Below are 17,079 nucleotides of genomic sequence, written 5' to 3'. Positions count from 1 at the left end.
ATATTGGGCTATATAAATAAACATTGATTGATTGATTGATTGAAGAAATAAAGTAGAGGGATATAAAGTTAAATATCGTGTGACCTTGTCACTTAAGGAGTATATCAGTCTTTCACTAAGGAAAGCTCCAAACATTAATACTCCTCTTCCATTCTAGAGCACAGTCTTTTCTCCCTTTCTATAACTGTCAAACTTCACTTCAAAATGGGGTCTTCAATGCACTAATCAATGAATCACATTTATTATGTAAGGGATCATTGGTGAGATTTTTTTTTTTTTTTTAATAATACACAACTTCACTCTCATCAGCTTCATCTCTAGCCATAGCAAAAAGCTGCTGAAAAATCTACGAAAAACAAAAGTTACACCTGGCAGGCGCCAGTTGATAGACAGAGTTGTACTTATTTTACTACACAGGCTCCTCGTTTTATCTCAACAAAAAAAATGTAAGCCAGCGCCCAGCTCCATATGCTCTGCCAGGGTTTTAATAAAGATTCAAGTTCCCTCACCTTTGGAGCTTCCTGTCGGAGACTTAAAGACTTGGTAACATCTTTTAAAAAAACTGGAGGAAAACAATGTCAGTTTTTGACGATTTAATTCTTTATTTGATTTAGTTTGATTTGATTGAGTTTTATTTCATAACATCTTTGTACCTTTAAACTGCATGCATGTGCAAGTCTCATTGGTATAGTTTGGAGTACTAAAATGTTTAAACCTTTATTTACTTGTGCAAAGTAAATGTAGTTAAAATTATTTTAACTATTTGGAAGGCATTGAAATAAAAACCAGTAAACCTACAACCAGAGTCCAGCTCCTCTACTCATTCTATTGGAGATAAAGTAATAGTGTATTCTTTATTGCCCCTTTTTGGAAGTCAATATATGCTGCAGCTCGTCTCTATGTAGACTCACTAGTGAATAATGGAGGAGGGTCAGAATGGAAGTAATTGATTTAATTTGAGCACAGAAAAGGGATTTGATCTGTGAATAACGTGCTCCGTTTATGGTTGTGAAAATGGTGCTTCTGTGACCTCGATTCATTTGCCTCACAGCACAAACCCACTGTGTGCTTCATAGAGCAAATATAAGATTTGTCTTATACCAATCAGTCAGCAGAATATATTCCTTCAAGCAAACATACGGAGTTACACTATGATTAAATATAAGACACAGATAAGCTTTAACACACCCACATGTTTTAATTAAAATCGTCGTCATTTTTCTGTCTTTTGATACAATATATACATCCCTTGCGTCATATGAATCGATAGAATAATCCAGTACATTACAACATATATATACATCCCATTGAGTACAATACAAACCATGTCAGCCAGAGGCGTATAATGGTTTTCTGGTCATTTTCAAGTCTGTAACCTCAGGCTGAGGGACCTGAAAGGCTGATTCCCAGCACATCTAATGTGTTAGCACCCCCTTCAGTTAGAGCACTGTGTTGTCAAATGTTTCCAGTGCTTCTGCATTGAGAAAGAAAAAAAAGATTAAAAAGCACTGAAAAACAGAAGAAAGATGTGTGAAAGAACTGTAAGATATGAAGCTGTTTTGAAGCATAGAGGGAACGACGTCATACAGTAAGATTTTCATTTCATATTTCTCTCTATCCAGTCTTTGAAGTTGGCTACACGTGTGTAAACTGTGTAGAGGTCAGGATTACACTCCCCTTGGTCATAGCCAAAGCTCACTAGTCCCAGAAGTCTCCACAGCCCTTTGCCCCCCCCCTGCACCTGTGTGCTGAGAGAGGGATTCTGCCTGCTGCTGGCTTGGTTCTCAGAGAGGGCGGGGAGGACGAGGATTCCCCCCGTGTCAGAGGGACATATGTTAGAGGGTTCATAGTCAGGCTTCTGGCTGGCACAGAGCATATTGTCCGTGACGCCAACTGGCACGCCGTTACGAGCATACTGCTGCTCACAGGGCACAACATCGGCAAGGTGAACGAGCCCAACCCTTGCCTTCTCATCAGGACCTAAACTTGGGTCAGGCAGAGGAGACCAGCCAGTCACAAGCCCCTGCTTAGGGCTCGCCTCTTCCCCCTGGCTTTCTGAGAGGCACAGGGGCAGGACCTTTTCTCCGATTCTTGCTTTGTCCAGTAACTTGACAACAGCCATGTCAGAGTCGAGGATATTGGGGTCGTAGTTTGGATGAACAGCAATGGAGGCCACCTAAAGGGGAAATAAAGACTTAGGGTGCAAGTTTGATTGAAAAGGATCACCAAAATAAAAAGATCTCCACAGGCTTACCCTCAGGTGTTGAAGACCTTTACTTTCACGGTGGTCGTCACGATACTGCTTCCCTACCACCACCTTGATTTTCGCAGCATCAAGAGGATACACTTTCCCCAGCTCTGTCACACAGTGCGCTGCGACCACCACCCTCTTTTGGTTGACCAGAGCCCCACTGCACACCAGCTGCCAGTCAGAGGGCTGACTGTAGCTGCCAGGTCCTGCTCCACCGTTCCCCTTCAAGGACCCTGCCTGGCCACCTGCCTTGGTCACCTTGGTCTCAGCTCCGTTGGTGGAGCGGCGGTAGATGGCTGCCAGCCAACGCCAGTGAGCCTCTGCCGGCCTCTCTGGGTCAAAGGTCGGATGCTTCCCACACACTGCCAAAGAGGAGGTGACAGGATGAGAGGACAGAGAGGGGAGGGTGAAGAATACAGGAACAAATTACACTGAGACTGTGTCAACACTGTGGGACTGTCTTTGATTGGTCTTTCCCTTCTGAGAGCCTTTTTTTGCACATAAAGTGACGTCTGAAAGATTGTGTGCCAACATGCAAGTAGCATATATTGGAGTGAAATACTCAACATCCACACTATCTTGTGAAATGTGAGAGCCTCTAACTCATGAAAGAAGCCTTAGACAATCTCTATATAGTGTTTTAACACAATTAGGCATCTGTCCAACCCTCCCCATTCCTACAATTATTTTAAAAAATCTTCTACAGGAGATTGAAATATCTTATTTCCACGAATAATAGTAAAGTAATACATAAACAGACTTAACATCTTTAGACATATACTTTTTAGAGTTCCAGGCAGATTCTTACAACTTTTACGTTCCACAATTTTGTGATCAACAGCACATAGAAAAGGACCTTCAGGGTTCGTTGACCTTGTTGTGGATGTGTGCACTGCACACCAATTAATTTAAAGGCAAAAAGACCAGACACCTTTTTATGCTGTCCACAAAGAGAAGCCAGTTTAGTGATTGTTTCAAATAGCGATTTAAGTGCCTGGCTCATTGTTTTTCTTCAATTAACAAAATCAATAACTATTTTAAAGTCTGGTGTTGAAATGTTGAGTCCACCACTCTGTGTGTCGCAGCAACCATTGGTAGTGCGCATAGTTCTCTTTTACATGATGGGAAGGTCCACTGTGAATGGATCTACCCTTATACAGAGCTGTGACAGCTTGTGTATTTACAAACTGAATGTATTGAAAGTTGAAACGGTTGTGTATGTTTTTTAACTCTTGCTTCATCTATTTCATAGTGCAGTGGTACATTTCAGCTCATATCATCTTAGTAGCTTAGGGAAGTAAGTCTGAGGACTACAGCTAGCTGAAATTCCTAAAAGATGCTGTCAATGTCTGCATTTCGAGGCAGTGATAATATTTCAGGAAAGTCTGTGTGCACACAGTAGACTTAAATAATATTTTTTCACTAGCTCAATGTCTCGCCGAGTGACCACATCATCATTTTCTATGCAATTATCATTGTTTAAAATGTGTGTCAGTGAGTTTGTTCTGTGAGAGGGTGGTGGTCCAACAACAAGCAGTCCTCTGCTGCCTTCACCTGGTGAACAGGACACATGACGCCCACTCCATTTCCCAGTCTTCAAGCACGTGCGGCGAGAACTTCCAGAGTGGTGGAAGAAAGCTGAGACACACTCGTACTCTATGAGCGAGTAAAGGTGGTGGAAGCCCTCGGGCAACTGGGATTGCACGGGGGGGGCTTTAGTGGGGTCGTCAGACTGGAATAGTGAGCTCAGCCCAGAAGAGTAGAGCTTGTGCACAGGTGTCTTTCTGAGGAGAGAAGAAGAGGCCAAGGGTATGTGGAGATACCCTTTGTTGAGTAAATGCTGTGAATGTAAATGTTGAGTAAATTGGGTATGAGTGCAGAAAGATGGCATTAGACCTGTTGATTTAGATTTCTAGTCACTTAATAGTAAATTATCTACAGGAGGCTACTGTTCAACCCAGTCTCATGGCATTTTGTGATCACCAACACGATTTTTAACTTATTGATTTGTGTTCACCAACACGATTTTCCACTTTTTTTCGTGTTGCACAGCACGATTTTAAAAGCAATGTATTTCTACTGGTAATGTGTTTCGTGCCTGCAGCACGTCTTTTTCTCCGGTCGGGTCGTGGAAGACCGGAAGCTGTGTGGTTCATAAAAACATGTTTTTACTCAATATCAAGCCACAGTTATTGCTTTTATTTTAAATCGTATAATTTCTGACTTTTGTTGCCGTCTGTGAGGAAAATAAATGGGGCTCAGAGCCTCAGAATGCTGAAATCTGTATTTTTAAATCTTTTTTTCCTTCTAATTTGTTATTCTTTTCAAAATAACACACTGTTATTTACTCACCAATAACACACAATTATCCTTGCTTTTATTTATTGGTTTAATTCCATAATCTCTGGCTTTTTTGGCGTCCGTCAGGAACTGAATTTCAAAATCAAAATAATCGGAAACAGACGTAGGCCTATAAGTGACATTTCGAGCATCATTGCGATTGTCAACATTTCTGAGTTTAGGATGGCCGAAGACACTACACTACTCATAATCCCCAGCTATCGTTTAGGACTACAGTCCACGTGATTAATCTTCAAGCTCTGGGATTGGATGTTGGAGTGGCAGTGCGCCAAGGTTACGCCGAGCGTCAAACAGCTGTTTGAAATGGAACGAAACCACGCCAGACTATCCAAAACTGGAATCGAACGCCCCCCCAGAACTACACATGCTGGCTATTGTGTTTCGCAAAATGTTCTATGGGACGTCTCTACTGAACGTTTTCGTTTTTCCCACAATTAGAAGTTGCCAGTATTAAACACATTGGTGTTATCAAATGTAAAACATATAATTAATAAATGAGTGAAAATCGCTTGTGTCCATAATGCGCAGCATTAATATATACTCACATGACAGCTCATTGTTACTTTGTAATTCTACTCCATGACAATTCAGAGGTTAACCTGGTATTTTTACTCCACTACACTTATTTGAGTTACTTTGCAGATTCTGATTAATGATGTGAAATATAAACAACCCTTAAATCAGACTTTAGTTACACCTGAGTAAAATTCAGGGAAGGTGATTGTCAAGTGCCAACAATCAGGAGAGATATTTGATAGTTGGTGCGTGAGAAGACTAAACATGTATCTGCAATTGACATGAATGGACACGAGTAATAAAGTATATTCATTACTCGTTATTCTCTACTAATAGTTCATTAAAGACTGTATATTATGGCTATTTTGCACATCCCTTTCAAGATTTCAAGATTTTCAAAGGTTTATTGACATATCATATACACAACTACGGTGTAGTTATGCAATGAATGAAAAACTTGGGTCACAGGTTCCTCAACAGTGCATTACAAGATATCTATCAATATGTGTGTACCTCCACCATTACACTGTCATATTCTGCACATTTCTTATTCTATCTGCATACAGTACATAAGAGTATAATTCATATGTATAATATCAGTTAAAATAAGTGCTTCAACATAGTTAGCATTGCAGGAAAGCAATATATTAGACGTTAAGTACTTTGTCAGGCTTAATATTTATCATAGATACCCCCAAAGTTTTTTTCTTATTTAAAAGAAGACCTTAATCTGTTATTTAATGTTTAAATGAAGGTTAATTCGTTTTTCTGTTTTGCACCTCCTCCTATTAATATCTTTGTACATCCTGCACTAAACTGTTTTAGAGATCACTTATAGTATCTTCTTGATTTTTTATATTCTATATTTCTATCACAGACCTTCTACTTTCCCCCTATGAAAGTATGTACTCTTAATATTTTTGTAATCAAATAATATTTGATTAAAAAAATATTAAGAGTACATTATTGTTTTTATGTGTTATATTATAACACATAAAAACAATAATTCAATAACGTGCTTTAACCATTAGGCGGTGCACACAAGGTACACACAGCCATAATAACTTTGTATTATTAGTGTAGGACACTTATGTATGTACAACATCTGAAGATATGTAGTTTTATTCATGCTTTCACATAATGCTATACTATTTCAGACTCAGTATTTACATTCTTATATTCAAAGAAAATCAGTAATATCTTTAAAAACGACAGTCCTTTTATATCAGCTGTGCACCGTTATGGTGTAAATATAACCTATCTATGAATTAGATCAAATGTAAAAGTCAGCCGAATTAGTGTTGATACTGCAAGGAGACGTATTGTGTGAAGAGAAATTGAAGATGTTGTTTAATTGTTTATATATTTATGATCCACGTCAAGTATTCAGTTTCAGCGGCATTTCTTCAGTTTTTCCAAAAGTCTTCTCATCAGGGCTCTATAAATAAAGAACTACGGCAGATCTGTAATATGTAATGCAGCCGAACCGTGTATTACATTGCCGTTATGTGATGACTTTCAAAGAGAAAAGCAAGAACACTCAGAATTAAGCATTATTTTATTCTTTTAAAATGTTTTCCGGATTTCATATAATATAAACATCAAATCCCAGCATGCATTGCGGCTAAAACATCCAATCAGCGAGCTTAAAGAGCCTGTGACACCATCCCAACAACTGTTGTGCAATGAAATATTGGGCTACTAGTAATCTCGAACCGTCAGTTTAAAAAAGAAAAAGCGATACCGTTCCGTTAAATAACAATAATTTCGAACATCGCGGGGAAATTCCTTCGACTCATTTTGAAGTTTTGGGGGAAGCCGGAAGTGACGTCAATGCGGGAACGCTTCGAGAGCCAAACACGGACAAAGTGTGTTGTCATGCGTAGAAATGGTGAATTACTGAGATTAGGCACGTTAATAACGTTTTAATGAAGTTGACTACATTATATTCATATTTGTCAGTGCTTTCATGTCAATTCGGCGACATAAACATAAATGATCGTGGTGAAGAAGATGATGATTACATTAGGATTACAAATCGGGAGTGAGAGCTGCTGAATTTCCTCCCGTCGGATGTGATATAAAAACAAATATTTGTGTGGTTGTAAACTCAAGTGGATGAAACTACATTTATTAGTGCTTTCATGTCAATTCGGCGAACATATGATACATTAAATGATCGTTTGTTTGAGCCGGTCTGCATTGATGAGAAAACAAACCGATGCTTTTTGTAGTTGTAGTACACCAACAACATGGATTAAACGTGTGTTTTTTTTACCACAATGTTGGGGAAATTAATGGATAAAATGCACGGATTATTATTATTATTCCCACTCCGATCGGGACACTAGGTCCACCGTTTCCCCGCAGCGAGGCTCCCCCAGTTGACAGTTTACGTGGGCTGGGTGCAGTGGCGGACTGGCCATCGGGACGAATCCCGATGGGCCGGTACCGAAGTGGGCCGGTCGGATAAATCACTAGCACATCCCCCATAGGCGGCGCGTGAGGCTCAGGTTTGAGAAGGCTAAATAACTTATTTTACCTGACGCTGCCCGCCTCCGGCGTCTATAGAAAAGAGATCAACTCAGTGTGCGGAGTTTAAATCTCTCAAGTCATATTACAGGATAAAGGAAATACAGTTTAAACTGCCGTATGCAGAGAAGACGCCGACGTGTCGCACTTATCATTCATATTACATCATCAATCAGTCGATCATCGATCATATAATATCATAATATATCATATATTTCCTTATCTGAGTCAGCTTCTCCAGCCTCATCTGGCCGTGCAACACTCACAGTGTCACAGACTGTATGCAGAAGTATTATTTAACACATTATGTTGACGAAACACTCGAGACAAATGTAATTAAAGTCAGATCCACTCGTGTCTTAGTGAACGCGCTCTCAGCTGGAGAGAGAAACCCTGGCTTGATTTACCGAGTTGATAACCAGCGTCGTCGGACCGCTTAGCGAGATCTCGTTTGTTAGTTTGTTGTTGTTAGTTTGTTACTCAAACATATCCAGGGTCTGTTGAACTGGCTTCGTAGTACAGGGCACAGGTGGCGAGCAGCGCTAATGTCAAAGACACAGACATTATACATTATATTTGTATTTTACCAGGATGCAGTGACACAAATATTTACATATTTACATTTACTATATACAGCACCTGCCGCCCCTGACATCCCCACTCCCCCCGTTGACAATTTACTAGCGGTACCGAAGTGGGCCGGTCGAGAGTCCCGGGATGATTTGTAGTCCCATTCCACCACTGGCTACATGACCATATGATCGCCCATATTGACGCACCTCATTCCTAAACTTCTAACAGATACAACATAAACCGATCCTTCAGCCTCATATGAGCTCTCAGACACGTTCAACATTAACCTGTCATCGCTGTCTGAGCTTGCTGCTGTGTGCCATCGTGCGTTTACATCTGACTGTATATATATAAAGGTTTACATGCAGAAGCTGGGATCCTGAACCGTGCAGCTGGAGCGCTGTGCCCGCAATGACGTCACCCATCATTTGGCGGGACTTGAAGAATCCGCGAGAAGATCCAGAAAATTGTCAACATTGAAGGCAGATTAATGGTTATCAAAGTACAAATATCCAAAATCAGTTCAGTAACGGTTTTCAAGGGGACAATATGTACTCAAATTGATGGGTTTGGATGATGGGGGAAAACCGTGTCACAGGCTCTTTAAACCATAGCTGAGGATCTTGGGTAATCGCTCGAAATGCCTACGTCTGTTTCCGGTCATTTTTATTTTGAAATTCAGTTCCTGACCAAGCCCCCAGGAAGTGCGCCGGAAAATATTTGTGCTGGCCAAACGGCGGTACTACACTTCCGTTTGGTTGCCAGGCCCGGAAACACTCGTTGGATAATTTTTTTTAAACTAAATAAACTACCCAGTGTGAACACTTGTATAGCCCTTATTAAAAACATTCGTTACTCAAGTTGTAATAATGTGCTAATAACGTTATTCTGAGAGTTATTTCCCTCTGCATTATGAATGCGCATCTAACCCACGGGACCGCGCCGCCCGGCACGTTCATGTTACGTGTTCCGACCAATCAGAGCACACTGTGCTCACAGGAAGGGTGGGGGCTGGAGCTATTGGAGCTACAACGAGCCGTTAAAGGCAGAGAGTGAAATTCAGTGAATACACGTAGTTTACAGAGATGCTGTTTGAGAAACCAATGTGAGTTGCGTTTATCTTTACCCATGGATGCACAATAAGAACGGACCCATATCGTCTTACTGCCATCCCACGGAGCTGTAATAATGGATATATTGCACATGTTTGCTGTAATTTATTATCATACCATGGACTGTATGATTACATATTGTACGTAAATGTTGTATTAAATAAAGTTAATATTACTTATTATAAGTATATATATATATATATACAGTGCAATCATTCTTTCATGCTAAATGAAGCTCTGTTGCTTAGATATCACTAGTATCCTGTTACAGCGTAATATAAGTACATAACGATGTATGTCACATTAGCATAATTACTAGCTAGCCGCTAGCTGCTAACTGCCGCCTCATTAATATCAAATCCATCATAATAACAAATCATTACCGTGCTGTCATGAACGTGCGGTGCTGTTACGTGTACGCAAATTGACGTGCTTGATGTAAATGAGCATTTTGGTTAAAGTTGCGCATGCGCTATGAGCGTACATACGGGTACTTCTCAGGCATGCCGGGTAATCTGTGACGTTTCGCTCTCTCAAAAGTTGGGCCATTTTATCATCATGCGCCAATGAGCAACTTTCATAGGAATGAATGAGGCCCCGCCTCCCACGCTGTATCCAGTTCTTATTATACATCCATGTTCCTGACGGACGCCAAAAAAGCCCGAGATTATGGAATTACACCAATAAATAAAAGCAAGGATAATTGTGTGTTATTGGTGAGTAAATAACAGTGTGTTATTTTGAAAAGAATAACAAATTAGAAGGAAAAAAATATTTAAAAAATACAGATTTCAGTATTCTGAGGCTCTGAGTCCCATTTATTTTCCTCACAGACGGCAACAAAAGTCCGAAATTATACGATTTAAAATAAAAGCAATAACTGTGGCTTGATATTGAGTAAGAACATGTTTATGAACCACACAGCTTCTGGTCTTCCACGACCCGACCGGAGAAAAAGACGTGCTGCAGGCACGAAACACATTACCAGTAGAAATACATTGCTTTTAAAATCGTGCTGTGCAACACGAAAAAAGGGGGAAATCGTGTTGGTTAACACGAATCAATAGATTAAAAATCGTGTTGGTGAACGCGAAATGCCATGAGACTGGGTTGTACTGTTTGTACATTATATAGCGTGATGCATTGGTTAACATACCTGGAGGTTGCCTGAGGAGGTAGAACTCTCTGTTTAACCAGCTCTGACACTTTGGGCTCCCGGCATGCTGCAAATAAACACACATACAGTACATCACACATACAATATAAATACCAAAGTCCCATTAACATCAGTTGTGATGTCACAGAGCTACTTTAACTAGGATATTGACTGGGATTTGTAAAGGGAGAACCGTGCCATGCTTTAACTGCATTCATGTGGTGTGGGTAAATACAAAATAATAATACCAAACTGGAAATATCCTTTGGCTGCTGTATATCCTCCAACAGCATTACTTGCTTTGTCCTCTATCCTTAGCTATTACATTTGTGAGGAAGTTGATTTAACCACTTACCTTTTGGCAAAGAGCTCATGAGGTTCCAGACCATTTACTATTTAAATTACCATTTAAAACTTGATGGGTCATTGTACTGCAAAAATCCCACTTGTATTTAATGTGAGCATTTTATTAAGCATTTCAGAACTACTTAATAGCCGTTATATCTACATGTTTGATGGCCTGATAAAAAAGAAGAAACTCATGACCTGTCATTTTCACTTCAACACTGAGTCTGCATTACCATTGAATGTGTCTTCGTGAAGGATTTACTTTACATGGCAAACCTTATAAGAAAGTGTTCATTTAATAATTCAGTAACCATAACAAAAAATTCTGTATGTACATGCCTACAGAAACATCACCAGGAAATAGACCAAAGTAAATCAAAGAAAGGACATTACCTCTGACACAGAGCGATTGCTTGCCACTCCATGTACCATCTGGTCTGCAGGTACGTCGAGCATCACCACTGAGAGCATAGGAGTGGTTACAGAAGAACTCCACTGTCTCAGACTCCATCCCTGGCACCAGCTGGTGGTAGCCGTGGTAGAGTCGAGGGAGAGGTGGACAGCATTTCTCTGCAGGACAAAAACTGACAGAAGTGAGGATGGAGACTAACAGGAAGAGGGTGATGTTCGTTTTTATTTTTATAAAGGAGTCTCTTACCAGGGAAGCTTTGGTTGACTTCCTTCTCCTTTTCTTTTTCTTTCTCCTCCCTCTCCAACTCCTCTTTTGTTTTCTCTGTGGAGAACTTCTCAGTCTTTTCCTCTTTAACTGTTGTTTTTTCATTTTGTTTTCCACTCTCCTCACCTCCGCCCCTATACAGGGTGTACTGTGTAATGTTGATTCTAGTGGGAAGGATTTTCTTCCCCAGCTCTGGAGAATCTATGGTGTTATTTTTCTCCTGTGTGTCCTTTGTATCACGTATACCAGTGTTGTTCTTTGTGGTTTCCAGTTCAATTATCTCCACTCTGTTGTCACCCTCAGCTATGACATCATTAGGGCCGACTTTGTCCTGATCTGGTTTTCCATTTACCTGCTCCTCTTTTCTTTCCTTCTCTTGTTGCCCTTTGTCATTTTTCACAATTATTATTTCTGTGATATCTGTCTCCAAGTTTGTTTTCGGGGCACCTTCTTTTTTCTCAGGTGGCTTCCCTGCCTCAGGTTCTTTATTTTCTACTGTGTTCAGGCTGTTGTCTGGGCTTTCACTATCCACTTTATCTTTGCTGCCTCCAGTGGGTGTCTCTAACCCAGTATGTGTTTCTTCCAGCTCTCCTTCATTCCCGCCCACAGACACAGTTTTCTCTGGAATGGTACCAGTGTATTTATCTTTGCTGTCGACTGCTGTTGTATTCTCATGCCCAGTGTTTATATCTCCCCCTCCAACACTTTCTTTTACTCCAGTTGTGTTCTCTTGACCTTTCTTTGTAGTTTTGCTGATATCTTTGTCACTATCTGTTTCCTGGCCTTTCCCAGTGTCTTTCGTCTTGTCTGTGTCCTTTTCTGCCTCAGTGAGAGTGTTATTAACTGTGGATAGAGAACATACAAAATATCATTACTTGTTTGTTAGCAGCTTATTGCAAATATTTTTGTACCCAGTTGGCTCGTCATGCAGAATGACTCATTTTGTGATCTATTAAAGACCGACCTTATAAAATAAAGAAACAAAACGTGTACTTTGCAGTATTTGTACTGACTCATCCATCTTAACTCTAATCCTTATTATTTTTTGAAAACACTTTGGTTCCTACCTTGGGTGCAAACAGGAGGAGTGCCATTCCAGGTGTTGTTGAGGAGGCAGGTTCTCTGGGAGCCCGCACTGAGTTCATAGGGCTGGTAGCACATGTACTGTAGAGCAATGAGGACATCATTAGGTCCGTAAACCAGGAAGTGGTCCCCATGTTTCGGCTTGGGTGGTAAAGTACAGACTCTTTCCACGGGCACTGGAGACAGGAAAGAAAAATCAGGCTTGTATAATCCGCAAAAAATATGTTTCCATAATCTGCATCGTCTCTAAGGCAGTACGTACATATGGCATCCAGACCAAATGAAACACACATTTCCCAGATCTCTAATTTCAGCAGTATGGCAAACATATAGATATCTTACCACACTGTGGGGCAGGAACACTCCAGGTGCCGTCCTTCAGGCAGATGGCCGTACGGAAGCCCCGCAGCTCAAAGCCAGGGTCACAACGGAAAGTGATGCGAGCCCCCGAGTGATGAAACAGACCCTCAGTGGATCCATGGGTGGGCACTGGAGGCCTGCGACATCCTACCACTGAATGCAAATACAGGCATGCACATTTTATTCATGAACACGTCATATTTTCCAGTTTTTTTAACTGAATGCTGGATCATCCAAATTAAGGCTATAGGGATTTAGTCAGCTTTTCGAGCTTTTCGAGCATACCTCAAACATGACTTTATTACTCCTCCCTGCTGTAACAGACCTTCAGTGAGTTCAACCATTTCTGGTGTTTTCAGGTCAGACAGGTAGCCTCTGCAACAAAACCTCAGCTTTGAGACAAATAACTCAAATGTTTCACAAAAGTCCAAAGATTTAAAAGCATAGTCTGCTACCTAAGAGGCTCATTAATGAGTAATTTCACCCGTTGTGGAAAAGTTCACAGCAAGACTTTTACACATGGCTTTTAAATGAAGAAAAACATAGCTTTAATCAAACTGTAAAATTGTAAAAGAGGATTTATGAAGTGGCGTAGTAGAGATTGGTAATGTGGTATTGGAATACTGTGTTAAATCCTACTGCAAAATAAAAGTATCAATGTCACAAATGGGGGAATTATTGTGTAATCTTTGCCTGTGTTGTTTCTTTAGGAACGTTATGTATTTATGTCAATCAAATTGTAAATGTTATGGTCTGCACCACCCAACACAAAAACCCAAACACACATGTTAACACTGAGGTTTCAAACCATTGCAACACTACACACTGTGTGAGCAGGAAATTGTTCTGTGTTGTTGACTTAAAGTTGGGTCCGATCCATGAAAACTGTGGTGTAATATCTGCAAACCAAGGAACCCTCCCTATAATCTGGGAAGTGTTTGCTTTATGGCATTGTCAATCTAAGTACTATGGCTGACCTCCTTTGAATATGTGTTTACAAAGTTCAAGCATCCTGGGTTGCAATGTTGTAATGTACCTAAATTGAGATGAGTTCCCAGGGTGGAATGCTAACTTACTGAGTATCATGACACATACTGTAAGTTAATCATCATTCCTTTAGTTAATGCCTTGGAAACTATGTTGAACACTGCACTCCAAAACAAATTAAACTCAAGAATAGATTAAACTGTGCCAGAGAGAGTGAGAGAGGAAAATAAATTATATCCTATCTTGACTTTCAACAATAATGTTTCAAGACTCTCTTATTAAGAAGGAGTTTTAGTTCAGGCTTACAACAGATGACAGGTTGATTATCGTAGACATTATATATAGCTGATGTCAGGTTCATATACATTCTCCATCTGACTCCGGGGCAGATATATAGACTATTTCCTTCACAAAATGTCAGACATTAGCTGTTTTCCACTCACGACCATTACAATTAACAGCTGAGGATTTCTCCTGGGAATACAAATGAATGCACACTTTGTGGAATGAAACTCCTGGCTGTTTTGAAAGTGTCTCCTCCAGGGGAAAAACTGGCTCATGTTATAAAAGTACAATTGTTTCACCGTTCGTTTTATAGACTTGTATATAGCCCTGAAAATGACACCACAAAATATAAGGGAGTGGGTTCACAGGTCTGCTTTTCCAGAACTTAAAGGAGGTGTGTTGGACATAAAAACAGAAGTTAGGGTCCAGACACCCATAAATAAAATACCTTTTAGGCAAACCCCTCCCTGATTGAGCAGTACCCGCCTGACAGATCGGAGCTCTGCCAGTTTGTTGTAAATGTCCACACAGATTTAAGTTGAAACGTCTATTTATTTTGTTACCAAGGCCCCATTTTACAATGTTTCTACATCTAAGTGACGTATGGGGAGAACGCTTTTTGCAACTGGTACAGTATTTAGCTTGAGATCTGCAACCAGCAGCCTCAAAACAGGCTGCAATGTTAATAACATACCAATCATTTATCTCCAATTAAAGTGCTTGTTGTTGCCACCAACGTCAGATTGAGGTGACCTCTTTATGGAAGACAGTGGAAAACTTTAGGGTGGCATATAATGTTGAAACCAAAATGGGAAGCTGAAACTACCACACACTAAAAAGCACAGCTCTTCAACTTTTTCCTGATTTTCAATTAATTATGTATGAGCATTTTCCCCTCCAACTTATTTTCTCAGTTGGTTTTCTTGCGAAACCTTATCAAGCTGTTCACAGCAGTATGAATCCTCATATTTCTTTGTGCAATGCTGCTCTATCCCATGCAAACACATTTGTTAGATGTTAACTATAGCTTGGACGGAGACTTCATGGACAGCGAAGGCAGTCTGATGAAGAGTGTCTGATTTCGGGTGAAAATGATAATTCTGGGATTTTGTCAGCGTCAATACAGTAATGTCTAACTCTAACAGATGCCTTGGGAGATGGAAAGATCAAGTCATGGCTACAGTATGAGACTTGTTTATTCTTGCATGGGATGAGAACCTTTCTTCCCTCATTTTTTATATAAATATTTTTCTTCAAGATGATCATACTTTAGATTAGGTTTATGTGAGCTGTGGCTCAGTGGAGAGAGTGCTGGACTTCGAATCAGGGGGTACCAAGTTCGAGTCCCACTGCAGTCAGCATGTCGTTGTGTCCCTGGGAAAGACACTTCACCTCAAATTGCTCCTGTGGGGATTGTCCACAGTACTGATAAGTCGCTTTGGATAAAAGCATCTAACAAATGACATGTTATGTTACACAGACTCACCATTTTCACACCTCTTGCCCGTGTAGCCAGCCAGACAGGCGCAGTGGTAAGTGTAGGAACTATCCAGGATACAAGTCCCATCATGTAGGCAAGGTGAAGAGCTGCAGGCTGTAAACACACAAGTGGTAGACATTAGTATAGAAGAAGAAATGCTGTATTTATCAGCATTATAACTATAAAATATGTATTTCTAAAGGAATGGCAGCTACATCAAGGGTTTTATATTCAAAGCTGCTATTAAAATGTCACTTTTATTTTCCATTTCTAAATGTGTGTGGGCAGTTGTAAGGCAAGGCAAGGCAAGGCAAGGCAAGGCAAGTTTATTTATATAGCACCTTTCAACACAAGGCAATTCAAAGTGCTTTACAAAAAACGAAAGACATTAAGAAAATGGCATTTAAAATCAGTCATTAAAAAGAAAAGATAATAAAAAATACATTAAAAGAAAAAATACAATAAAAGTTACAGTCCAGTTTAAGATATGAATAGTTCAATGAAAAGCAGCGGCAAAAAGAAAAGTCTTTAGTCTGGATTTAAAAGTAGTCAGAGTTGCAGCGGACCTGCAGTTTTCAGGGAGTTTGTTCCAGATATTTGGAGCATAATAACTGAACGCTGCTTCTCCATGTTTAGTTCTGACTCTGGGGACAGAAAGCTGACCAGTCCCTGAAGACCTGAGAGATCTGGATTGTTCATAATTTAGCAGTAGGTCAGAAATGTATTTTGGGCCTAAACCATTCAAAGCTTTATAAACCAGCAGCAGTATTTTGAAATCTATTATTTGACACACAGGAAGCCAGTGTACAGACTTTAGAACAGGAGTGATGTGATCCACTTTCTTAGTGTCAGTGAGGACTCGAGCAGCAGCGTTCTGAATTAGCTGCAGCTTTCTAATAGATTTTTTAGTGAGACCTGTGAAGACCCCATTGCAGTAGTCCAGTCTACTGAAGATAAAAGCATGGACAAGTTTTTCCAAATCCTGCTGTGACATTAGTCTTTTAATCCTAGATATGTTCTTTAGGTGATAGTAAGCTGATGTAGTAACTGTTTTAATGTGACTGTTGAAACTCAGGTCAGAGTCCATGACTACACCTAGATTTCTGGCTTTATCTGTTGTTTTGAACATTGCAGACTGAAGCTCAGCGCTAACTTTTATACGTTCTGCCTTGGCTCCAAAAACCATTACCTCAGTTTTATCTTTGTTTAATTGGAGAAAGTGCTGACACATCCAGTCATTGATTTGTTCAATGCACTTACTCAGTGTTTGAATTGGAGCATAGTCTCCTGGTGAAATTGTTACGTAAATGTGTGTGTCATCCGCATAGCTATGGTAACTTATTTTGTTGTTTTTCATTA

The 17,079-nt window shown here is 40.1% G+C and overlaps 1 protein-coding gene across 1 annotated transcript in view; it reads right to left on the bottom strand.

The window, feature by feature from the left end:
- Positions 1–620: 620 nt before the first annotated feature.
- pamr1b (peptidase domain containing associated with muscle regeneration 1b) overlaps positions 621–17,079 on the bottom strand; it is a 36,470-nt gene continuing 20,011 nt past the window's right edge. Inside the window, 9 exon segments of the mRNA XM_034085033.2 lie at positions 621–2,176; positions 2,255–2,613; positions 3,806–4,035; positions 10,502–10,568; positions 11,243–11,419; positions 11,508–12,368; positions 12,593–12,784; positions 12,951–13,121; positions 15,727–15,834. Coding sequence (XP_033940924.1) covers positions 1,598–2,176; positions 2,255–2,613; positions 3,806–4,035; positions 10,502–10,568; positions 11,243–11,419; positions 11,508–12,368; positions 12,593–12,784; positions 12,951–13,121; positions 15,727–15,834 — 2,744 coding nt within the window. The 3' untranslated portion in view covers positions 621–1,597.

The sequence above is a fragment of the Pseudochaenichthys georgianus genome, chromosome 6, assembly GCF_902827115.2.
Source record: "Pseudochaenichthys georgianus chromosome 6, fPseGeo1.2, whole genome shotgun sequence".
NCBI classification, from domain to species: Eukaryota; Metazoa; Chordata; class Actinopteri; order Perciformes; family Channichthyidae; genus Pseudochaenichthys; species Pseudochaenichthys georgianus.
Note: the sequence above shows the minus strand (reverse complement) of the source record. Positions and strands in the feature narration are given on the sequence as shown.